The 22,869-nt window shown below is 62.4% G+C and overlaps 3 protein-coding genes and 1 long non-coding RNA gene across 8 annotated transcripts in view; 3 read left to right on the top strand and 1 right to left on the bottom strand.

Moving 5' to 3' along the window:
- Position 1: 1 nt before the first annotated feature.
- On the top strand, positions 2-1,603 carry NHLRC4 (NHL repeat containing 4). Of its 2 annotated transcripts, none has more exons than XM_073899767.1 (2): positions 2-47; positions 589-1,603. In XM_073899767.1, the coding sequence occupies exon 2, from the start codon at positions 1,217-1,219 to the stop codon at positions 1,586-1,588; it is 372 nt and encodes a 123-aa protein (XP_073755868.1). In that variant the 5' UTR covers positions 2-47; positions 589-1,216; the 3' UTR covers positions 1,589-1,603. The 2 variants fall into 2 exon arrangements, with proteins under 2 accessions (XP_073755868.1, XP_073755869.1); XM_073899768.1 differs by having other exon boundaries at positions 13-47; positions 610-1,603.
- Positions 1,604-2,058: 455 nt separating this feature from the next.
- PIGQ (phosphatidylinositol glycan anchor biosynthesis class Q) lies at positions 2,059-16,958 on the top strand. Of its 4 annotated transcripts, none has more exons than XM_025877675.2 (11): positions 2,059-2,156; positions 6,491-7,189; positions 8,989-9,120; positions 9,257-9,377; positions 11,172-11,298; positions 11,602-11,755; positions 11,831-11,942; positions 12,605-12,685; positions 13,172-13,286; positions 14,834-14,895; positions 15,688-16,958. In XM_025877675.2, the coding sequence occupies exons 2-11, from the start codon at positions 6,501-6,503 to the stop codon at positions 15,838-15,840; spliced, it is 1,746 nt and encodes a 581-aa protein (XP_025733460.1). In that variant the 5' UTR covers positions 2,059-2,156; positions 6,491-6,500; the 3' UTR covers positions 15,841-16,958. The 4 variants fall into 4 exon arrangements, with proteins under 4 accessions (XP_025733460.1, XP_025733461.2, XP_025733462.2 ...); XM_025877674.2 differs by lacking the exon at positions 2,059-2,156 and adding an exon at positions 3,335-3,498; XM_025877676.2 differs by lacking the exons at positions 2,059-2,156; positions 12,605-12,685 and adding an exon at positions 3,332-3,498.
- A 4,069-nt stretch (positions 16,959-21,027) lies between these two features.
- On the bottom strand, positions 21,028-22,266 carry LOC141373996 (uncharacterized). The gene is made up of 2 exons (XR_012380506.1): positions 22,066-22,266; positions 21,028-21,966 (listed from the first exon to the last, which is right to left on the bottom strand). It is a non-coding gene; the product is annotated as an uncharacterized lncRNA (long non-coding RNA).
- Positions 22,267-22,410: 144 nt separating this feature from the next.
- The window catches only part of RAB40C (RAB40C, member RAS oncogene family), a 28,955-nt gene continuing 28,496 nt past the window's right edge, over positions 22,411-22,869 (top strand). Inside the window, exon 1 of the mRNA XM_025877679.2 lies at positions 22,411-22,576. The gene's annotated coding sequence lies outside the window, so the exon portion shown is untranslated. The remainder of the gene's footprint in view (positions 22,577-22,869) is intronic.

Genomic DNA, 22,869 nt, shown 5'->3' with positions numbered 1-22,869 from the left:
ACAGAGGCTGTTGCTGCCGGAGCAAGGCCCCGGGAGGCTAGCCCCAGGTAGGAGACGCCCCCCACCACCTCTCTGCTCAGAGAGCCCCTCTGCCTAACCCTTCAGAGGTTGGAAGTTTCCAGGGGCTTTGTGGGGGCAATGGGCAGAGCCTTGGGCTGCCCCCCAGGAAGGGTCACTTTCCTTGCCTGAAGGAAGGAAGGGTTCCCTGGGCAGATGAGTTTGAGAAATACCGCCCATCTGTCACCATCCCCCTCTACCCCCTGCCCCCCCCACACACACACCTCGGGACCTCCCGATGCCTGGGAGCTCATGCAGGCCTCAGAGAAAAACCCGTAGCCACCTTCACAGGTCCCATGTTCCCCAGACTTGTGTTCCAGGGGCCACATGAGGAAAAATGGGACCTAGACACATGGCTGGTTGCTGGGCTTGCAGACCAGGCCAGCACTCAGGACCTGGTGACACTAGGCTTAAAGCCAGCCGCTCCCCGCCCCCACCCGGTGCCTCAGTTTCCTCCTGTATAAAACAGGAGAACGCCAGCACCCCCGGGAGGGAGCAGGGGGAGAAGGGTCACCACTGCTTGGCCCCTAGTGGGCATTATTTCTCTTGCAGCGCCGCACTGGGCCCAGCTGCAGGACCTCGGCTCAGAGGAGCTGAGACTGTGATCCCTAGCCACCCACCCGTCTGTCCTCTGGCCTCCTGGGCCTTCCCGACCCACTGGCAGGCCGCCCCCCAGGGCCTGCTCTGCAAGCTGGACCCACCCGGAGACCCCGCTCACTCCTGCCGGCCCCGGCTGCTTGGGCGGATCCCAGTGCCCGCGGGGGCTGCAGGAGGACCCCGGGGTCTGCACTGCTCCCGGGATGGCCTGCTTTTCCTGACGGCTGGGGCTGCACCCTGCGTCCATGTGCTGGACCTCGAGGGACGATCCATCTGCCATCTGCCCTGCCACCGGCCAGGGGCTGGAGCCTTCGTGCCAGAGGATGTGGCTGTGACAGCTGCTGGGCTCGTGGTGGTCAGCGACCTCGTCCGTGGGGCTGTGTACGCGCTTCGGCACACTGCCCGAGACCCCCAAGGCCGCTGGGTCACGGTGGGCACCTTCCTGGCCCCCCGGGGGCTGGCTGTGGATGCCACCGGCCGCCTCCTGGTGACGGATTATGTGCCTGGGGCCGTGCACAGCTTCGCGCTGAGCCCTGCCCTGGAGCCACAGGCCCGAGCCTCCATGCTGGGTCTGGAGGGCCCCTGCTGGGTGGGCCCGGGCCCCGACGGCGGCCTCACTGTGAGTGAGGAGTTTGGGGATGTGCGGCTGTTCGGCAGTGCCCGCCAGCCCCTGGGCTCCCTGGGGGGCCTGACGGGGCACACCTTCGGCAACCCGGCGGGCATATGCACTGACGTGGAGGGCAGCGTGATTGTGGCGGATGAGCAGCAGGGCCACGTGACCCTGTTTCCTCGGGTCGGCGCGCCCATCTGCCTGGTGTCCGAGGGGCTGAGGAGGCCCTTGGGAGTGGCCTGTGCGCCTCAGGGCCAGCTCGTGGTGGCAGATGCGGGTGACGGCGACATCAAGGTGTACCAGTACCGCTCGCAGTGGGCCTGACCCGAGGGCTCAGATGGGAGCAGCCCCTCACGGGGTGTGGGTGAGCCCCCAGGGCCCCAGCCCACTACGGGAGGAACACTGGAGGTTGGTGGGGCCTCCAGGACTGCTGGCCACGCCTCCCCGACCTTGTGCGTTTGCAGGGCTCCCGCTGGGCCAGGTCCTGGGTTGCCTCCTACCTTCCTCTTGGAGATGATTCAGACTTCGTTGGCTGCCATAAACCAGGCACCTCCCAGCCTCCAAAGTTGGGCCCTCTGCACACCCCAGTTTAGGCTGCCCGAGCACTCATGGCCCCCATGTCCACTCAGGCCCTGGCCCTGCTGGGTCAGGGCCCAGGAGGCCTGAGCTTTGGGCCCAGCCCCTGAAGCCTGCAGACCTTGTGCTGGGCAGCTACCAGTGTTCACCCAGGCAGGCTCTTGGGCCAGGTGCCCCAGCCCCAGGCTCCTAATCAGACAGAAGCAGGCAAGGAGGGTGCGGCTGGGCTGGGCAGGGCAGGGGTGCAGCCCTTCACTGTCCCCATCTTCAGACGCACCCCAGGTGCCGAACCTCCTGCTGCTTCTCTGGGCCTGAGGTAAGGCAACGCAAAACAGGGGCCGCCCCAGAGGCACCCTGGAGTGGCACATGGCTGGGACGGGAGCCTCCATACTCCTGGTCCACTTCTCCCATGTGAGATCGTCCCTCAGGCTGAACCTGCATTTTCTCCTCGGCAAACCAGGAGCAAAGGGCTCCAAGCTCATGGGTGATGCATGCTGGGAAGGTTCCAGGCGGTGGCCCAGCCAGGAGAGCCTCCTATGAGGAAGGACTCCTGTTACCGAAGAACCACGGGCAAATGAGGCCCAAAAGAGGTGGAGGTGTGAGGGTAGGACTCTGCATTTGGGGCCCAGCCAGGCCCCTAGTTCCAGAGAGGGGTCTCAGTGGGAAGCGGACAGCGCCTGATCACCAGGACATTGCCTCTGACAAGGTCCCCTTCATATGTACCAGCCTGTGTGGGGGGGCGGGATTTCAGTGGTCAGTGTAAGGAAGCATGACCACTACGTGCTCAATAAATTCTACTTGTTGCTACTGGTGTCAGGGATATTGCTCCCCGGAGCAGGAGGGGCTAGGGACCCCTCTGATGACCAAACCAGAGGGCTGCTGCCTCTGGGCTGGCCCACTGGGGCCCAGCTTTCCTAGTCCACTGGGCCCTGAGGGGACCTGGGGGCGCCCCTTGGCAGAGACCGTTGTTGGAGGGGGCCGGTCTGGAGCTGGGAAGGCAGCTCCCTCCGGAACGCCACACAGGGCTTGGGGGTTCTTTCACCGGTGGAAGGTGAGGTTGGGGACCCTCAAAAGCCAGGTCCACCGGGTCCCTCAGATGAGGAAATGGGGGATGGGGGAGGTTTGGCAGCTGTGAGAAGATGGGGGACTGGAAGGCAGGGGTGTTGGGGACACTGCAGGTGTGCTGGAGGGGGTACAAGGACGCTGGGGGGGCAAGGACCCTGGGGGGGAGGAACAAGGACACTGTTGGGGAATAAGGACGCTGGGGGGGGGGCAAGGACACTGCTGGTGGGGGAGGACACTGGGGTGGGGGAGAAGGACACTGGGGGGCAAGGACACTGAGGGTGGGGGACAAGGACGCTGCGCACGCCGGCCGCAGACTCCGGAGACTGGAACGTTGCCGGCCGCAGACTCCAGGGACTGGAACGTTGCGCGCGCGGAACGCTCGGGCGGGGTCCGCGGGCAAGCTCGGGCGCCTTTGGGGGCCGGACCGTCGCGCGGCAACGCTGGGAGCCGGCGGAAATGGGGCTCGTGTCCCGCGGCGCGGCCGCGGCGGGGGTGGGGGCGGCGAGCGCTGTAGTCCGCCCGGGCCCGCCCCACGCGGTCCCCCACCCCATCCCGACCCCGCCGCCCGAGGGCGCGGCCCTGGGGAGCAGCCGGTGAGCATTCGTGCGGGGGGGGGGGGCCGGGTCGGCGTCCGTGCGCTGTGACCTTGGGGCGTCGCCCCTCCCGCCCCGGCCCCCGGGCTGTGGGCCCCCCGACTCCCGCGGCGGGGCGGGACCGGGCGCCGGGCGCGGGCCAGGCGGCGGAAGGGGCCCCGAGGCTCCTCCCAGGGGCGGCGCGGCACAGCACCCCCCCGCCCCCCCTCCCCGCCTCTGGAGCCTCTGTTTCCTCTTCTGTGAAATGGGGGCGCAGCCGGTCGCGGGGCGGGCCTGAGACAGCAGGGCCCCGGGGGCGGGCTTGGGTGGGTGGTCTGCGGCCGTGCCGCCGCGTCCCAGTGACACCCCTAGCCGGCCCCCGCGGTGGACCCTGGGGAAGGGCGTTCAGGGCCAGCAGTGTCCGCAGAACATAGGGCACAAAACAACGGTAGGGGCGCCTGGCCGGCTCCGTAGGGCGAGCGTGCAGGCTTGATCTCGGGGTGGTGGGTTCTAGCCTCCGGTTGGGGGTTGTAGATACACCGCCATTCTTCTGAGATGACGGGGAGAAAGCACTGTTTACCCAACGCCAGACAAAAAGAAACAACATGGGGTAATAGGAGTTTCTGGGAGCTCTGGAGTAGCTTCCAGAGGCGGGATTCAGCCGCGGAGCTGTCCCTGGCCAGCCATGACTGGGCTCTTCCCCACAGTCAGTTCATGCAGAGGAGAGAAGCAGAGCTTCCCTCATAAGGCAGACTGATGACCTCAGGGGCTGAGAGCAGGGCTGTCCCTGCCCCAGAGACCTGGCTGCCTGACCCACCTGGGAAGGGAGCTCGGTGTTCCCCCTGACAGACGAGGCCTTCCCAGGCGTGGGCCCTTGCTTTGGATCCTGGTCTTTAAAGATGTGCTCGTTGCCCAAGTTCCTGCCCCCTCCCCCGTCTGCACCTCCGCTATTGATTGCCTGCTCTTCTTTTTCTGGGCGTCTGATCTGAGCAGATTTCTTTGTGTTCCTCGCTCCCAGAGGCTGAGGTGGGGGTGGGGATGGGAGTTGGCCCCGTGGTTTGTTCTCTCTCGCTACCCCACGGATAAGAACAGCAACTTCTGCTCTCTGCTCTTCTTAGACATAAGGAGCTTAGACATAAGGAGACATAAGGAGCTGCTGCTTTTTCTTCTTCTTTTTTAGGCAAACTTTGTAGATGAAGCATAACCCACACAAAGAAAATGCACAAACCGTATGAGTACAACTCAATGAATTTTCCCGAAGTGAAAACCCCATTGCTCTGACAGATGCAGCTTTCCCCAGAGCATCTGTTCACTGTTAGGCCAATTGTTTTTCTTTTCCGACAGTAGCCATGGGTCGTTTTCCTTAGTTCCTGTGCAAGGAGTCCCCAAGCGGGGTATGATAGCGCTGTTTGGCTGAGCCGGTGCGTCTCAAGTGAGAGGCTTAGTGTGATGCCCGGCCCCCCGCCGTGGTCAGTAAACCCGAAGCCCCAGGTCCCTCACAGGCAGAACTGCTCTGTCCGTCTCAAATTGCCCCTATCGGGAGGGTCAGGAAGAGAAGTGGGCCCCTGGTGATGGCCACGGGGGTTTGGCCTGGGGCTGCTGCTGGGCTCCAGGCTTTCCCCTGCCGGCACCAGTCACTTGGTGAGGAGAGACATTCCGGAGTGCAGCTGCTCAGCTCAGAGGACCCTTTTCAGCTGGAACCCACTTGCACAATTGCCGGGAGAGGCCTCTACCTCCCAGCCCCAGTCTGGCCTCCCTGCAGTGAGGGCAAGCTGCTGCACCAGTGACCCCTTAAGCCCTGGGCGTTTGTGTCTGTGTAAGGCCCCTCCCAGAGCCCCCCAGCTGATAGCAAATGGATGACACGTCCCACCATGCCAACGTGTATATCCCCAAGGGCCTGGCAAGCAGTGGGGCCTGGAGGCCTGGGCTCCGTCCAAGGCCTGCGTCCCTCCCTCGGGTGTGGGCTCCAGCTTGGGGGTCTTAGCTCAGGGTGGCTGCTGGGTCCTTTGTGCCAACAAGGTGGGGACAGTCAGTGTCTGAGAAAGAGCATACTCCAAGGTGAAGCCCTCAGGGCTCTGCTGGATGAGGGCCTGCTGCCCACCATCTGGGAGGGGCTCAGTGCTTGCTGAGAAACCTGCATCCCCAGTGAACTTACCTCTGGGCAAGGCAAGGCTCAGGGTCCCACAGAATTCGGGGGTCATAGCTACTTGGGGCCGGTCTTGCTGGTTAGAGGCGAGGAAGGCGCACGGCCCTCAGCCTGAGAGAAGACAGTGGGGAGCTTGTCATCCTCCAGGCCCCCCACGTTTAGACAGCTGCCTCGCTCAACTGTGACAAGAGAGTCAGTCCCCTGCTGGGAACTCAGCCCCGAAATGGTGGATGGGCACAGCCATCGGCTGGTGGGTCAGAGTAGCTGCCAAAGCCCCATGAGAGCCCCGAGGCTCCTCTGGGGGCTCACCAGACGGGGAGTGGGCTTGGGGCACAGACACGTCCCCCGGTATGTTCTGGGGCCCCTGCACCAGTGCCCACAACCACCAACCGTGTGCCTGCATCTGGTTTCTCTCAGCCCAGCAATAATCCATTTACATTTTCATCTTTATTCTCACTAGCTTAGTAAGTAAATCAAGGTTCATTAGATTTTAATGTGCATTACTTTAAATGTTAATGAGATTGTACATTTTTCCATGTGCTACACATAACAAACTGTCATCAGTTTCCTTGAAAACAAAAACAAAGCCCTCACATTCAGCCCCGCACACCATCGTGAGTGCTTCTGGGGATCACGCACGTCCCCTGCCCTGTTCAGCCTGCTTGTCTCTGAAATGGGGGCAAGTGTTGGCCGGCCTGGGATGGGGGTAGGGGCCGTGCCCATGTGACATGGGCCTCTGGGGTCCACCCCATGGGCCCTGTGGCCGTGTGCATGTGCGTGTGTGTGTGTGTGTGTCCTCAGGGCCGTCTGTGGTGCTGCCGGCCGCCCTGGGGCCGCCCCGGACTGAGCCTGTCCCCTCTCTTCCAGCGTGCCCGGCATGGTGCTCAAGGCCTTCTTCCCCACGTGCTGCGCCTCGGCCGACAGCGGCTTGCTGGTGGGACGGTGGGTGCCAGAGCAGAGCAGCGCCGTGGTCCTGGCTGTGGTGCACTTTCCCTTCATCCCCCTCCAGGTGAAGGAGCTCCTGGCCCAGGTGCATCAGGCCGGCCGCGTGGGGCTGGCCGTGCTGGGCACCTGGTGCCACCGCCGGCAGGAGGCTGAGGAGAGCCTGGGCCACTTTCTGGAGGGCCTGGGCACCATCTTCTCCCATGAGCCTTGGCTACAGCTGTGCCGGGAGCAGGGCAGCAAGTTGTGGAGCTGCAAGGCCACGCGCCGGCAGGTGCCTCCCTGCCCTGGCGCCCCCTACGAGGACCAGGTCATGCTCGTCTTCTACGACCAGCGCAAGGTGCTGCTCTCTCAGCTGCACCCGCCCGCAGCCCTGCCTGACTGCCTGGCCGGCGATGCGGCGCCCAGTGCTGGGGGTCTGGCTGCCGTCTTTGACACGGTGGCGCGCAGTGAGGCGCTCTTCCGGAGCGACCGCTTCGACGACGGCCCTGTGCGCTTGAGCCACTGGCAGTCAGACGGCGTGGAGGCGAGCATCCTCGCTGAGCTGGCAAAGCGTGCCTCGGGCCCTGTCTGCGTGCTGCTGGCCTGCCTGTTGTCACTCGTCTCGGCTGCCAGCGCCTGCCGGTATGTGCCCCTGGGGCCGGAGGGCGGGGGGGGCGGGGAGGAAGTCCCGCCGCTGAGACCTAGCCCCCACCGTGGGCAGAGGCCTGGAGGCCCAGACGGGCCCTGCTAGGCTTCCCACTCTCATCTCCTGTCACCTCCCCTCTTATCTCTGGGGACGTCTGGGTGGTGGTTGCTCTCTGGGCAGAGCACGCTCCCTTGGCAGCCTCAGCACTGGCATGGGACCCACCGGGTAGCCGTTCAGGGTGGACTTCAGGTGGCTCAGTCTCCTGCGAGGCGAGCAAGACCGTGAACACACGCAGGTTGTTGCCGACAGGCGACTGGTATTTGCGCGGCCTGGTGCCTGGGAGTTGTCCTTCTGAAGGAAGGCACGCAGGTCCCACCTGCTTCCCTGGCCCTGGTGGGGGCAGTGTCCGCTCACTGATGGACGTGGGTTGCGGTGGTTGTCCCCAGCCTTGGCTCGTCTACACAGTCCCCTGGAATACTCCTGGCTGCAGGCCTGGCCGAGGGGTGTAGCTCTTGGGGGCCCTGGGTGTTCTGGCTCCTGGGGTCCCTCCCTCTGTGAGAAGCCGGCTTCCCGATGGCGCCCCCTACTTAGGTCCCGGGGTTGTGGCTGTTGGGTTTGGGGACTGGCCTCACCTGCTGACCGAGGGCTGCTGAGCACTCCGGCCTGACTTGGCAGAGCGCTTTGGCAGCTCCATGTGTACAGTGCCTTGGGTTGAGGGCTGCAGGGGATCTTGACACAAAGGGTGGGTTTTGGATCTTCACAATCCCCTGGAATGAATTACAGGAAAGTGTGTGTCAGCCAAGGTACAGTTTGGGGGAGAGATGGTCCTTGGCTTTTATCTCCTTTCGAAGGACTCAAGAAAGGTTAACGACGCTCGTGTGCCGCAGATCCCGATCAGCCCATCAGGCTAGAGCCGTGGGCAGAGCACGGTGACAGTTATGTGAGGCATAGCTGTTACTGTGCAGAAGTGAAGCCCCTGGCCCCCTAGGGCAGCCCCAGGGATGCTGTTGGGGCCCTGGCTGCCCTGGGCTGGTCTGAGCCTCAGGGACCCTGCCGTGCAGGCGGGGCGGGGGGTGCTCAGTGCAGACAGTGCCTTCCACTTGACTGGAGTTCAGGATGGCTGTGCTGAACGTGACTCATTCCTGGAGCTGGCTCAGAACCGCTTGAAGACTTCCTCCTTCCTCCTGAGGGTCTGAGTGCATGGCTAGTGGCGGCCCTGTGCTTGGCACAAGCCCTGCAGGCTCCTGCTGGCAGCAGCAAGGCTCTGGATGTCTGGATGGACATGGAGCCGAGAGACAATAGGGCCCTTTCTTTACCTTTGCTTGCAAACATTTCCTCTCAGTGTTGGAATCCGTGCAGAAGCACCTCAGTGCTTCCTTTGCCTTGTGAGACATGAGTCTCATGGGGCAGCCCGGCTGGCCTGCAGACCCTTGATGAGGGTTACCATCCAGCAGGGCAAGGCGCTGGTTGGCAGGACAGCACGTTCTCTCTACTCCTGGGGCGAAGCCTTGGCACTTGGCTTTGGGTGTGACTCGAGTCACTGCTTTGTGAGGAGGTCAGGTTCCCAGTTAACAGCCACGAGCGCACCGTGACCCCCCACTGGTCTGCCTGCCCGTGCGCCCCCACAGTGTCCCTGTCCTGCTGAGCTCAGGTTTGTGGCCGTTGTGTTCAGGGCCTCCAGGGTCTTGATGTGGGCCCGGTGAGGGGTGTTGGTGCCAGCTGAGGGGCCCCCACTCCCCGGCAGGCAGGAGGACTGCTGCACTGCCTGAACGGCCACCTCTCGGCTCCTTCACAGGCTGTTCAAGTTGTGGCCCCTGTCCTTCGTCTGGAGCAAGCTCTCTGTGTGCGAGCAGCTCAGGCACCGGCTGGAGCAGCTCACGCTCGTCTTCAGCACCCAGAAGGCCGAGAACCCCACCCAGCTGATGAGGTGCAGCCCCGCCTGGGTCTCCTTCATAGTGGCCAGTCGCATGTCCCCCCCACTTCTTTGCACCAGGCCCACCCACGCTGACCCCCTCCGGCCAGGCCCTGCTCACCACCCACTCCCATTGGCCCCCTCCTTCCAGGAAGGCCAACGTGCTTGTCTCTGTGCTTCTCGATGTGGCCCTTGGCCTTGCACTGCTGTCATGGCTTCGCGGGAAGGACCGCATTGGGCCATTGGCGGAGGCCCTCGTCCCTGTGGCTGATGTGAGTTACCAGAGCACCTGTGTCCCAGGGGTGGGAGTAGAGCCCTGCCTGGGGGCAGCAGAAGCCCCTCAGCTGGCCAGAGCCGTATGACCCTTTCCCTCTGTTGGGCTAGAGGAGCCGCCCTGGTCCCTGACCCCAGACCGGTCCCCAGGGCTGCACACACTCAGCTCACCGGATGCCCACCTTCCCCCACTAGGTCACATCTCAGCTCCTGGCCTCTACCTTCCTTTCCACCTTGTGGTTGAGGCTTTTCGGGGGAGCACACCCCCCCCCAGGCCCAGGGTCCCTGGCTCCTGGCTCTTGAGGCAGCTGGCTCTGGGCTTGGCCCTCTGCACAGCAAGCACCACAGAAACCTTCCATGTGTCCAGGGCTGTCTGTGTCCAGCTGCAGTCAGGCCTCTCCCACTGCTGATTCGGCAGTTCCCATGCTGAGTACCAGCAGTTTCCACTTCTCCCAGTTTCTACCCTGTTGCTCTTCTCTGCCTCCCTTCCTCAGAGCCATAGGCCCAGTCGCTCCTGCTGGGAGCTTGTCTTCCTGCTTGGAGCAGTCCCTTTGGCTGCGTGGGCCTTCCCCAGGCCTCTGCCAGTGGCCTCCTGGCCCCGGTGTGGTCGAGGGGCTGAGGCCTGGCTGGGTGGTCCTTGTGCGTGCAGCCTCTGGCACTCCCATCAGTGTCCAGCTGCAGCCGTACCCTCAGCCTGCTCATGAACAGGGGCCCTCACAGGCCGAGAGCCTCCATGGCTTCTTGGGGAGACCTGGTCCAAGAGGAAGGAGGAGGGAGGGCCTGGAAGCCAGGACAGGGGCTTTGCTGCTGTACCTTTCTCACCCATGCTCTGCGTTTTGGCCAGCTTCATCTTCGATCTCCCTTTTGCAGAACTGCGCAGAAATATAAATATTTAATTTAAAAATGAAAGCCTCTTCCTGCCGCTCAGCTCTTATCCTTTAAATATTAGATAAGCTCTATTTATAAAGAATGCTCTGTTCCTTTTCTCGCTGCCCCGGACTCAGCTGAGGCCTTCACAGGCCCACATGGTGGGTTGCGGGGCGGGGGGGGGATGGCAGGCTGTGGGGCAGGGCTGTCATGGCCATGGCCGCAGCATTGCGGATGAGGCTAAGGGTCCTCGGGGCCTGTGCCCTGGGACCAGCCCAGTGCCCGGACATTGGCCTTCCTCCCTGGGCGGCCAGGATGCTGCTCAGCTTCCCAGCTTGCCGGTGAGCATCCCTGTGCTATCTCTGGCCCTCACTGGACGTTTGTGGCTCAGACCTCATCTGTCCTTCCCTCTAGGGAACCCACCAGCCTTCCCACTTGCTACCTGGGCCCCTGATGGGCGCAACACCCTCAGGGTCACCTGGGATCACCCCCCCCAGCTCAGGCCCAGGCGTCTGTGGTGTCGTGCTGCCAGGTGGTGGGGTGGGGTCCTCAGCAGAGGGGCACTGGGTAGACCCATCAGCTCCCCCAAGGTTCATGATGAGCCGGGGTCTGTACCACCTCTGGGCATGTGGGGCTGAGCTCTCCTGTGGGTCCAGTGGCGTGAGGATTGAGATGGAGGAAAGCTGATGCCCATCAGGGCCCCCGTGGCCTGAGGGCCAGGGGTGCACTGTCAGCCTCTCAGGCCCAGGTCCCCGAGCATCTGTGAAGAGGGCTTCCTTGGCCAGACAAGTGTGGGAAACCTCATGTGCCCATCACATTAGGAGACACCTGGAGAGAAGGACCCAGACTACCTTCTTCCTGCCCAGATGGGTTGGCTGTGCTGGGTCCCAGTTTATGGACTTCATCTTCCTCCTGTGTCTCTACAGCACGTGGCTGAGGAGCTCCAGCATCTGCTGCAGTGGCTGATGGGTGCGCCCGCTGGGCTGAAGATGAACCGGGCGCTGGACCAGGTGCTGGGCCGCTTCTTCCTCTACCACCTGCACCTGTGGATCAGTGAGTGCTGGCTCCCCCTGGCCCCAGCGAGCCCCCCCAATGCTCCCCCGCCCAGTGCAGGGGGTGGGGCCAGGCCAGATCCCGCCCCCTCCGTCCCTGCTTTTCTGTCCTCTTGCCGTCCCGGGTATGTGTGTGTAGACCTGCTCTGCTGGGCTGGCTGCTCGGCCCAGGGACGGCCAGCAGTGAAGTCCATCACTCACGGTTTCCAGAAGCCTCAGGCGCCCCTCCTCAGTGAGGAATTGGGGGGGGGGAGGGCAGGACCTCCCTGGGTGCCCCCCTCAGAGCCAACCCCCATCCCCCCAGGCTACATCCACCTCATGTCCCCCTTCATCGAGCGCATCCTGTGGCACGTGGGCCTCTCAGCCTGCCTGGGCCTGACGGTCGCCCTGTCCATCCTGTCTGACATCATTGCTCTGCTCACCTTCCACATCTACTGCTTCTACGTCTACGGGGCCAGGTGGGTGTGGGCGCCACACTCGTGCAGGCCGGCCCTCGGCACCCCCCAAGCCCTGACGCTGCCCATGCCCCGCAGGCTGTACTGTCTGAAGATCTGCGGCCTGTCCTCACTTTGGCGTCTGTTCCGGGGGAAGAAGTGGAATGTTCTGCGCCAGCGAGTGGACTCCTGCTCCTACGACCTGGACCAGGTACCAGGCAGGGTGCAGGGGGAGGCCGGGCAGGGTGCAGGGGGAGCCTCCCCGCTCCCGTCCACCTGGTCCCTCTCTACATGAGCCTGGCCAGTGTGGCTGCGCAGCCTGTGATGGGGCAGCTCCCCTGCGGGCGGGTCAGCGTGGAGCCTGGGGTACTGAGGGCTCTGCAGGGGGCAAGGTGCACGTGGAGCCCTTCCAAGCAGGACTTGCCCCAGGTGGGAGGCGGACCCTGCTGTGAGGAGGGTGCTGGGCACCAGGGAGCTCCTGGACGGTGGGGCATGGACATGACGTACGCACAGGACCCGGCTCACACCAGGGCTGACCAGGTGGACCCTGTGTGCTGCCCTGCACGGCATGCTTGTCCTCCCACCTTTGATGTATGTGCTCACGCCCTGTTGGCTGGTTCTGTCTCCCCGCGTGTCACTGAGTCTGGATGGCATGCGGACACATCCCGCCCCGTACTGGAGAAAACTGTCATGAGCGGGTTTTCCTGAGCTGTCTCGGAAGCCCAGGTGTCCTGTTGGCAGGCATCCCATTTCTGCTCCATTGTAGGGTGGGTTTGGTGGGGATGGGCTGTGGAGTTGTGGCTCGTGCCGCTGGGGCTGTCCCTGGCATGGGGCTCTTGCTGATGCTGACGGTGGTGTTCTTTCTCCCTGTAGCTGTTCATTGGGACTTTGCTCTTCACCATCCTGGTCTTCCTCCTGCCCACCACGGCCCTGTACTACCTGGTGTTCACCCTGGTGAGCCGAGAGGCTCCTGGCTGACCTGGCCACTGGGCCTTGCCCACAGTGCTTGGAGTGATCCCTGCCTGCCCTGCCTGCCAGCCAGGCAGCTGTGGGCAGGCCATCCACCACTACCCCAGAGAGGCCATGGCTATTCCAGACTCTCGGGGCACTGTGTGCTGGGCCCTGGAGTGGGCAGGGGTCCTACCCCAGCTCTGGGACACACAGCTGGGTGCACGGAGGGCCCCGGGGAGGGGCACCCAGCTGGCCCCAGCCGAGGGGCCAGTAGCATATTCCCCTGGGGTCAGCTGCCCCTGCCCACTGCTTCCCTGCCTCCTCATAGCTGGGCCTCAGGATCAGGGTGGGAGCTGTGCCCTCCTCAGGATGCGATCCGTGTCCTCCCCAGGGGTCTGGAGCCCCTGCTCACCCTTCGTCGCGGCCAGGACCCCTGGGCTGCTGCAGTCACGGCCCTGGTGCAGCTCTGAGTGCCGTCTGTTGCTGCAGCTCCGGCTTCTGGTGGTGGCTGTGCAGGGCCTGATGCATCTGCTCGTGGACCTCATCAACTCCCTGCCGCTCTACTCGCTCGGCCTCCGGCTCTGCCGGCCCTACAGGCTTGCGGGTAGGTCTGTGTGTGGGGTGCACCCACGGGCCCTGCAGAAGCAGTGGTGTGCAGGGTGCGGGTGGTGGGGGCGGCTGAGACCCCTGATGTCCACTGGGCCTGCAGTGAGCTGGGGGGTTCAGAGGCAACAGAGGCAGCCCTTCCTCTTTGTCACCTTCTTCTGTGACGAGCGTGAACATTTGCCCTGACGTCTGTCTGCAGTAGCATAGGTGGTACTTGAATGTGGCTCAGAGAAGCGTCCCTCTGAGCTCGTGTGGGACTGTGTGCCTGCTGGTGCCCCTCAACCTTGGAGGGGACAGGCCAGGCTGGAGGGCGCTGGGCTGGCCAGATCTGTGTGACCACAGACCATGGTGCGCGGGACAGCACCCCCTCCTAGCTGCCCCTGGCTGTCCCCCTCTGCAGGTGGCTGCCCCTCTTTTCATGCTGACACCAACCGCTAGGTAGGCAGATGCCCCTGAGGGAAGGCCACCTCTCTGCAGGCCGGGGAAGGCTGACCTAACTGGTCACAGCATTGTGAGTTGGCCCATCCCCGTTGAGGGGTTTTGAACACATCAGGGAGCATGGGGCATTCTTGGTACAGCCCCCATCCAGCAGCTGTTCCGCCGACCCCTGTGCTGAGCAGCCTGCCCGGGAGGCCCTGCATGCTGTTTGCAGCCCAGCCCGGAAACCAAAGCTCCCAGCAGCTGCTTCCAGCCCGCGGAGGACCAGAGGACTTGAACCTGCATGCTCCGTGCACTTTGGACCTAGTCTGCCTTCCCCGCGCCCTTAAATTCTCTTTCCAGGTCACCTCCCCTGCAGACCCCCAGGTGGCCCATGCCAGTGACCCCAGCCTGTGTCCATACTTCAGAGTGCCAGGACCAGGCAGGCGAGGAGCCTGAGACCCAGCATCTTCCCTCCCCCAGCCTGCAGCTTGTGGTCAGAGCAGAGTTGTTTTAACTTCACATAAAAGTCCACAGATGCTGCTGCCTCCTCTCGTTTTCACCGAGTTTGCCCTGGGGCCTCTTCATCAATTGATAATTAGCTCCTGCTTCTCTTTTCAAGAACTTTCTGCCTTGGAAATTCCCAGGCTGGGGAGCCCAAACTACAGGCCAGGGGCACAGTGGGTTCCCAAGTCGCCGCTCACACAGAATTTGGAAGACGTTTAGATGGCAGCCACGCCCCACCAAGGACCCTGTCCACTCTGTGGGAGAAGCCACGTCCCATTTGGAAAGCAGTGCAGCCTGAGGCCCCGAGGCCCAGCTGACCCTGCCCCGCCTCCCAGACATGCAGCTTCTGTCTTTCAGTGAAGTCCTGCAGAGGCTTTGATACTGGCCAGGCAGCCGGCAGAGGGGAGGCGGACAGGGAGGTTGGGGGAGGCGTGCGGAGAGGTGAGCCTGGTGTGCGGCCCGGACCACCCACAGCCTTCTGAGTGCCGCTCAGACAGGAAGGGGCCTTTGCCACCACAGCCCCTGTGCCCAGGTCTGCCTCTACGGGTGTACAGGGCAGGAGGCCCGGGAGGTTATCTGCTGAGGGCCGTGTGCCTCACAGGCACCTTGCTGTCCTTGCAGCTGGTGTGAAGTTCCGAGTCCTGGAGCATGAGGCTGGCAGGCCCCTCCGCCTCCTGATGCAGGTGAGGCCTCTGTGTCCCTGGGCAGACCCCCCCCGCCCCCCGCCATGATGTTGCCTATATTCTGGAGCGGCTGCCCTGGGGGAGGGCAGCACGGGTGCAACAGAGCGGACAGGTGGGGCCTCAAGGAGAGGCTCCCTCACCCCCAAGACCTCTGGGCACCGTGACCCCCTCTGCCTGGAACCTCCCTCAGCAGGTGCCTGGATGGGATCCCCTGGGCTGTGCCTGATGCCTTCCACCAGCCCGGGCTCCTGCCCTGAGCCCCATGGGCTCTTGTTCCAGGAGGAAGAGCACGGACTTGGCGAAGGCCTCAGGACGCACTCTTTCTCTGAAACTGTCCCTCTGGCCTGTGCGAGAGTGGGCGGGTTGCTGGGTGACTCGCTGGGGGCTGGTGGGGTTGGCCCAAGGGCCATGTCTCAGGGAGAGGTCAGATGCTGAGGCCGCTGGGGCCCTGCATGGTTTTCTCAAGGGTGCGGGATGTTCCCGGGCCCTGCCTGGGAGGCTCCCAGGAGGTGAGTCCTGCAGGCGAGGAGTCAGCGCCCCTCCAGGCTGGCCCACCTCGCATCCCTGCAGTCTGCCCAGAGGAGAGCATGCCTGACCTCGGTCCGAGTGCTCCCTCTCAAGCTGCTCACCCTGCCCCTGGGGAGCACAGGGAGCGCCTATCTGGACAGAGTGGGTGCTGCCCCGCAGCAGACATCCCAGGGACCCCCAGTGAGGGGCCGCTCGGACTGGCAAGCTTGAGCCTCAGGGAGCTGGGGGCCGCGTCCTGGCTGAGCGCTGCCCTTGTGCTTCCAGATAAACCCCCTGCCCTACGGTCGCGTGGTGCACACCTACCGCCTGCCCAGCTGTGGCTGCCACCCCACGCACCCCTGGGGCTCCCTGTGCCGCAAGCTGTTCTTCGGAGAGCTCATCTACCCCTGGAGGCAGAGAGGGGACAAGCAGGCCTGAGGGGCCCTGGTCGCCGGCCTGCCCAGTACCATCCCGCGGCCACAGTCTGCCCTCCTCCCTGCCAAGGTGTGGACCGTCAGGACAGCAAGCGTCCCTGATCTCTGCCTTCCCTGCCCCCAGTCGTCTGAGGCCTGTGCATGTCCTGCTGGCCCTGAGGTGGTGGGGTGCCAAGCAGCAGGACACAGGGGCAGCCAGCCAGGCCAACAGGCCTCTGCTCTATCACCAGCTGTGTTTGCCTCGGGACCCGCCTCCTGACCTCTAGTGATGGCCACCCAGTGCCCACCAGCCCCCCTCCTATCGCACCCAGAGCCCCCGACTCTGCCCACCATGCCCGTTCCCGGGGAGGTGAGCTGGCAGGCCTCCCTGGTGCTCCCAGCGGCCACACCCTGTCATGGCGTGGAGGGACCCCTCTAGGACACACTCAACGTTCTTGAGGCTGACCCCAAGCATCTCCTGGCTTGAGGGGTTGCACTTCTGTGTCCCTCGCCCAAGCCAGCAGCCCCGGTGAACCAGGGCCGTACGGGAAGCCGGGCAGCAGCACCCTCAGCCTGGGTCACACAGGGTTTGTGTGGCGCCCCCTGGAGAGATTGCTCTGCACGAGGAGCTGCCCACCGGCCTTTGGGTCTCCCTGTGTGAAGCCAGGCCACATGGGGTGCCGGGAACTGCCTTGCTGAAGACCGAGTACCCATTCACCTTGCTGCCCTGTCCCTGCCCCGCGCCCACGCAGGAACAGGCCCCTTGGCCAAATCTTCCATCTCCCTCACTGGCTACCCACAGAAGGAGGCAGCTGCTGGGCAGACACGTTTGTAGCCCCCAGTGTGGGGAGGGGGGGTCCTAGCGTTCACGCTGCGTCTGCCTACTGGCTGGCATGGAATCTGACTGTGGGTGTGAGCCCCAGCAGCCCCAGGGGGAGGAAGCCTGCACATGCAGGTGGCATCATGTTTGTTTTGCCATCTTGGAGTGGGCCACATTTGTGCCGTAGCCTGCACTCCTTGCCTGCAGGCCACAGTGGGGAGCCCGTGGGTGAGGTCCCACCAGCCCAGCGTCTCATGGAACAGGTCCTAGCTCTGCCTTTTTCTGCTGTGACAATAAAACCTCCCTCCTGTTAGGAGTGCGCCCCTCTGCCTTCCCATCACTACATGGGCGGTAGGCCTGAGGAGGCCCCCATCTTCATCCGAACCTTGGTGGGGGTGCAGTGAGGTTCCCCTTCTCCTGGGGTCATGGGGCAGCTGGCCCCCATTGTTTGTTCTGAGGTGTTTGACACCTGTTTCTTGTTTGATGCCAAGCTGGGGGGGCACTCCATCCCCTGAAGCAGAACTCCCTGCAGGTCTGACGCCTTGAAGGTGTCCTGGTGTGGGCGGATGGACCCAGGGCCACTTGCTGTCTGGTTTTGGCCTTGCCCTGGTATGGGGGACAGGGCCGAGGGCAGGGGCGCAGGCCTCCCTGGGGCAGGAGGGAGCTGCCCTGGCTCTGGTGAGTATGTCGCCTGAAACCTGTGGGGTCTAGGACTCTCGGGTGGGCTCCTGTGTGCCTGGCATCCTGGCTTTGTAGGGAAGGGCTGCAATCCGGAGAGGTCAGCCTCCACTAAAGGGGAGCCCTGCAGGGCCCCTGTGGCTTCCTTGGTGCCTCTCTGGTCTGAGGCAGGGGGAGGGGATGTGAGCAGTGCAGGGACCCCGCAGAGGCCCAGAAGCCCCTGAGGAGAGTGTGCCCACACCTGCCCCCAGGCCCCTGGAGCCTGCTGAGAGTGGCCTCCACCGCCTGTCTTTCTGGGGCTGCCTCCCCAGTCAGCAGATGCCACCTCTCTGCTTGGGGCTCTGGCCAGCCCACTGGGTGGTGGTGGCCACGTCACAGGCCTTGTGTGGCAACTGTCACCCTCTGTGATGGGTTGCCTCCCCCTCTCCTAAGGGCAGCGCCGGTCCCTCCAGCCACTTGCCGCCACCGAGAGATGCTGATCCCACCTCCCAGGAACAGCCTTAATTGGTGGGCCCTCTTGTCCCCAGCCCAGGTCTCTGACCGCCTCTGCCACGCTGACCTGGGCAGAGCCCTGAGGCCGGACCTCAGGTCACCCCAAGAAGTGGACGTTGTTTCCTTTTCGGTTTCAGCCACTTCCCACTCAGGTTCTCAGGGTTGCTGGAAGAGAGCAGCCTCCCGCCCATCACAGGAGACAAGCTCAGAGAGTGATGGTGACTAATCGCAGGCAGGTCTGAGCTCCACAGTGCGCTCCCCGCCATCCCCCCCACCCCGTGAGTGAAAGCTTCCTACTTTGACATGTTTCAGATGCACGGAAGCCACGCACCGTACTGTTCAGTGCCCTGACCCACATTCCCCTTTGTTCACATTTTGCCACATTTGCTTCTTTATATTTCTGCTCTATTTTTTCCTGAACCGTCTGATCATCAGTTGCCCCTGATTCTACCCCTAACATTTTCTGTTCTGAAGGACAGACTGAGCAGTCACGGCACGGTGAGGGGAATTGGGGTAGCGTGGGTGGGGCCCCTTGCTGGGTGCCCCAGTGAGCTCTGCAGCAGCCTCTCGGCAGGTGGCCTGTCCTGGCCACAGCCTGGTGCCAGCCTCCCACGATGTGGGCGTGGAAGATATAGCCAGTTACTTGGTAGGATGACCCTCTGTGGGGCTTATCTGATGATTCTCACCAAGAGATTCAGCACGTGTGCTCTTGGCACAAAGAGCATGTAAATGCCACCACTGTGTCCTTCCTAGGGCGTGACATTGAGAGGCACACAGTGTCTATTTGTCCATCCTGGTGACGTCCACTTGATCACCAGGTTCTCCTCTGCAAAGCCACTAACCCTTTAATAAGTAATTTGTACAGAGGTATTTGCGACCATGTGAATGTCTGCCATTCCGCATGCTCTGGTCCACTAGCTGCAGCATCCACCCTTGGTTCTTGCTGGATGCCCACACAAAGGTTTCTGGGTTCCTCCACCTGTGGGGTTTCATGGGAACGGGCCTCTCCCTGGCACCAGTTTTGAGCTTGGGGCCAAGTAACTGAAACTTTCATGGGTGCTCCCAGAGAGCTTGGGCACAGAGCTTTTGGGGCCAAGGTCTGTTTGTCCCAAGGGGTAAACCCCGGACCCTTCTTGGAAAGCAGGGCTTGGGGTCCAGCATAGAGGGCAGTGGGTATCGTGGAGGGGAGGACAAAGACCACTTCAGACTACTTCCTTTGTTCCCCTGCTCCCTGCCTGGACAGGAGCCGGGTCTGGAGGCCTGGCCCCCATCCTTGCCCAGAGCCAACAGGTGTGGCAGCTGCAGGGGAGACTGGGGGCAGGGGGTTCTTTACTAGACACTTCCTATGTCTCGTGGGCCAGGGATACCCAGAATTACCCTTGACCACCTAATACATGGGCACCTCAGCAGGACTGGCCCAGGACTTGCAAACAGAGGGCTGTTCTGGGCTGCTTCATCGTTAGCCCAAGGTCCCTCAGTGGCAGGGATGCAGTCCTGTCCCTTCCTCAGGCCCCAGGACCGGGCCTGGCACTTACTGGGTCTCAGAATGGCTTTGTAGAAGGGCATGCATCTTTGTGGGAGGCCAGTTCCTCTGTCCACAAGGCCAGAGTGGCACCCCTCGGGCCACCCCCACCCCCCTGGACTGGCCCTGCTGCCCCAGACCCTGTGGCTTCCTTGGTGCCTCTCTGGTTTGAGGCAGGGAGGGGAGAGGCCCGAGGGGATGCCAGCAGTGCAGGGACCCAGCGGAGGACCAGAAGGCCACGCCTGCCCCCAGGATCACACCCCTGCACAGGCCCCCAATCTACAAAGTAGGGATGGTCACACCCGCTGCACAGGCTATGTTGGGAAAGGCTCAGTCAGAAAACATAGGTGCTGAGCCCAATTCCTCTCTTTGTCCTGGATGATGGGAGAGCTGGCAGTGGGGCCTAAAAGCCGTTGGAGTCCCTTTAGGGGAAGTCCTGAGAGGGGTGAAGAATGCTTTTAATTTCTCTGGAAAGGGGATGATAATAGCTTCTCACCCGTCACCACTTCACCCCAGGGAACCTCTAGGCAGCCTCAGAAACCAAGAAGGAAATTATTAACCTCACAGTGCTTCCAGTCCCTGGACAAGGGTCTTGGTCCTCCAGAGCAGGGAGTAGGCGGTGCCGGGGCAGAGGCTGCAGTGAGCTCTGCAGGAGATGTCCAGCCCCATCACCCCCGAGGACCTTCCCTGACATGCCGGATTGAGGCGCGGGGGTTGGGGGGGCAGGTGGAAGCCAAGTGCGAGCTGCCAGCCCCCTTGTCCTGTGCCCGTCAGTACTCTGTCTCTGGCCCCTCTGAGGATCGGGCCCCCTGCCTCCCAACAAGACCCTGCCCTCTGGCTGTTTCTGTAACATCTGTGTTGTGGGTGGAGGTGCCTTTCTGTAAACACTGGACGTTGTGTGTGCTGTAACCCAGCATCCGGGGAATGGTCATCGTCCAGGGGGAGGACACGGCCTAAGCAAATGTACAAGCAGGGCCGTCGGGGCTCCTCTGTGGTTTATGAATGAGCCAAGAGGCCCTGCCCATCCCCGGCCAGCCTCTGTCCTCCTGTGTCTCGGCTCCATGCTGCCCTGGAAGACCAGGAGGACAAGAGGAGAGCCGCTCCCTGAAGGCAGGTGAGGAAGGCCCAGGTGCCGTTCACCCAGCAGAGGGACCAGCTCATCAGGAAGCTCCCCAGGCACCAGGCCAAAATGAACCAGCAGTGTGCATGTGGGTGGACACACTTCCTAGTAAAGGCTGTCTGCAGCTTGGGGGTGGAGTCACTCCGTGTGGGGTCTGCTGTCTGAAAGCTACCTGCTGCTGGAGCCGTGGCCCAGGGTCTGTGACCCCTTGGGAAGAAAGTTCTTGCAACCAGTTCCTTACCTCCTGGGAAGACATGCTAGCCGGGCTGTCCTCAGTGCGGCACAGTGGGTCATGGTCATCATGGTGACATGCTCCCTCTGCACAGGTCTGCTTTGTAGGGAGCCCTACCTGGTCTGGTAAGGGCTATTTGACAACTAATTCTTTATTATTCTTAACAGCTTTATTTTTTTTTAATATTTTATTTATTTATTTGTCAGAGAGAGCAAAAGCAGGGGGAGTGGGAGAGGGAGAAGCAGGCTCCCAGATGAGCAGGGAGCCCGACGCAGGGTTCGATGCCAGGACCCTGGGACCACAACCTGAGCCGAAGGCAGACGCTTAACTGACTGAGCCACTCAGGTGTCCCGATTAACAGCTTTATTGAAGTATTTTTAATTCATCCATTTTGTGTGCACAATTCAGTGATTTTGTTTTACAGTGAAAAAAGGTGCTTTTATTATAACACGGGGACAGGACCCGTGGGCAGAAAGAGTTGCCAATTCAATGATTTTTAGTAACTTTACCAAGTAGTATGACCATCACAAGCTTCACATCACCCCAAAAAGAAACCCTGTACCCAATAAGCAGTCACTCACCATTTCCCCCTTCCCTGGGGCCCTGGTGACCACTAATCTGCTTTATGGATTTGCCTGTTCTGGGCATTTCCTATAATTGGTATGTGGCACAGATCAGTACTTTATTCCTTTTTATGGATGAATACGTCCATTGTGTGGCTAGGCTACATTTTGTTCACCCATTGATCTGCTGATGGATGTCTGGGTTGTTTCCACCTTTTGGCCACTGTGAATAGTGCTGCCATGAAGATTCCGGTACAAGAGTTTGTGTGGATGTAAATTTTCTTTTCTCTAGAAGCTGAATGACTGCACTGTATGGTATTTTTATACCTAACTTTTTGAGTCACCCCCTATTAGGTGTCATATGTAAGTATGTTCTCATAAACAAATGTTATCAATGAGGAGAAAGTCACTCTTGATCCCCAACCCCAGAGCAAAGGACGGTGTCCGTCTGCTGAGCATACGTCCAGACCTCTTCCTATGCGCGCATCGTTTCTCTAATACCTAAAACCTTCAGTAAAACGAATTTTTAGAAGCGTAAATACTGAAATCATCCTGGATAAAGCATGCTGTCATCCGCGTTCTTCTCTTTTCGCGTCCGTATGGGGCTGCACGAAGCCGGCTGATCCAACAGCTCCGTACCAGCGGACCGGGCTGAATTATCAGCCTGGACCACCGCGCTCCGAGAGTCCGTTCCCGCGGGCTGGCCCGCAGCGATGCTGCCGATCTGATAGGTGGAAAGTATATTATTTCGATTTCCCATTTTGCAGAGTGGAAGTGCGTCTTCACACGCCCTGCCCCTCCCGGGACCCCCACTCCGCCTGACCTCGGACCCGGGGGGCCGCGTGGCTCTGGCCACGAGCCCCTGGGGATAGAGCCCGTGCAGCCATCCGCCCTGGCGTCCAAGAGCAGGCCGCTCAGGGCACAGCCGAGGTTCGAGAGCATTGGGCCTGAGCGACCAGGCGCCGTAAGCGAGAGGCCCCCGGCCCAGGAAGCCGCCCGCTCGCGGGACAGCTCCGAGCGTCGCCCCGGCGGCCCCGCCCCTGCCGGAGCGGAAGTCCCGCCTCCCCGGGCCTCTCCGAGCGCTGATTGGCCAGCCCCGGCCCGCCACGCCCGGTCCCCGCCCCACCGCGGGGAGGGCGGCTCCCGGGAGCGCAGTTCCAGGGGGCCTCGCCACCTTCGCGGGGCTGTCTGCGGGAGCAGCGGCTGCACCTTGCTAGGGGCTTTCGTCCTCCGGGACACAGCCGCGTCACCTCAGCCCGGGGACCGCCACCATCCTACTCCCGCCCGCGGGAGGGGGCGTATGCAAACAACCTGAAGCCCCAAGCTCCTGATTGGTGAGCGTGTAGGGAAAGGGGCGGGAAGCACGGGGCGAGTGGGGCGGGCGGAGAGGGGCCGTGATCGACATGCGGGCGGACCACTGGCTCTGGGAGGATCGGAAGCGGTGGCCAATCGCGTCGAGAAGGGGGCGGGCGAGGGCCGAAGTGTTGCTGGGGCAGAGGGCAGGGCTGCTGGTGACTGCGGGTGCTCTGGGGGGAGCAGCGGGGGCGATAGAGGTGCTGACGGAGGTGCAGGCAAACCAGCGGTTCCGGGAAACCCGGAGGCGAGTGGCCCATGGCGACGGCGACTA

The sequence above is a fragment of the Callorhinus ursinus genome, unplaced genomic scaffold (genome assembly GCF_003265705.2).
Source record: "Callorhinus ursinus isolate GAN/ISIS: 27379988/994484 unplaced genomic scaffold, GSC_fseal_2.0 scaffold13, whole genome shotgun sequence".
NCBI lineage: Eukaryota > Metazoa > Chordata > Mammalia > Carnivora > Otariidae > Callorhinus > Callorhinus ursinus.
Note: the sequence above shows the minus strand (reverse complement) of the source record. Positions and strands in the feature narration are given on the sequence as shown.

What these genes read in the sequence shown, in the direction of transcription:
- NHLRC4 (XM_073899767.1), top strand. Translation starts at nt 1,217, where the DNA reads ATGCTGGGTCTGGAGGGCCCCTGCTGGGTGGGCCCGGGCCCCGACGGC.
- PIGQ (XM_025877674.2), top strand. Translation starts at nt 3,362, where the DNA reads ATGGGGCTCGTGTCCCGCGGCGCGGCCGCGGCGGGGGTGGGGGCGGCG. An exon ending in TCGGCTGCCAGCGCCTGCCG is followed by an intron (nt 7,190 to 8,988) that starts GTATGTGCCCCT and finishes GCTCCTTCACAG; the next exon opens with GCTGTTCAAGTTGTGGCCCC. An exon ending in CCACCTGCACCTGTGGATCA is followed by an intron (nt 11,299 to 11,601) that starts GTGAGTGCTGGC and finishes CCATCCCCCCAG; the next exon opens with GCTACATCCACCTCATGTCC.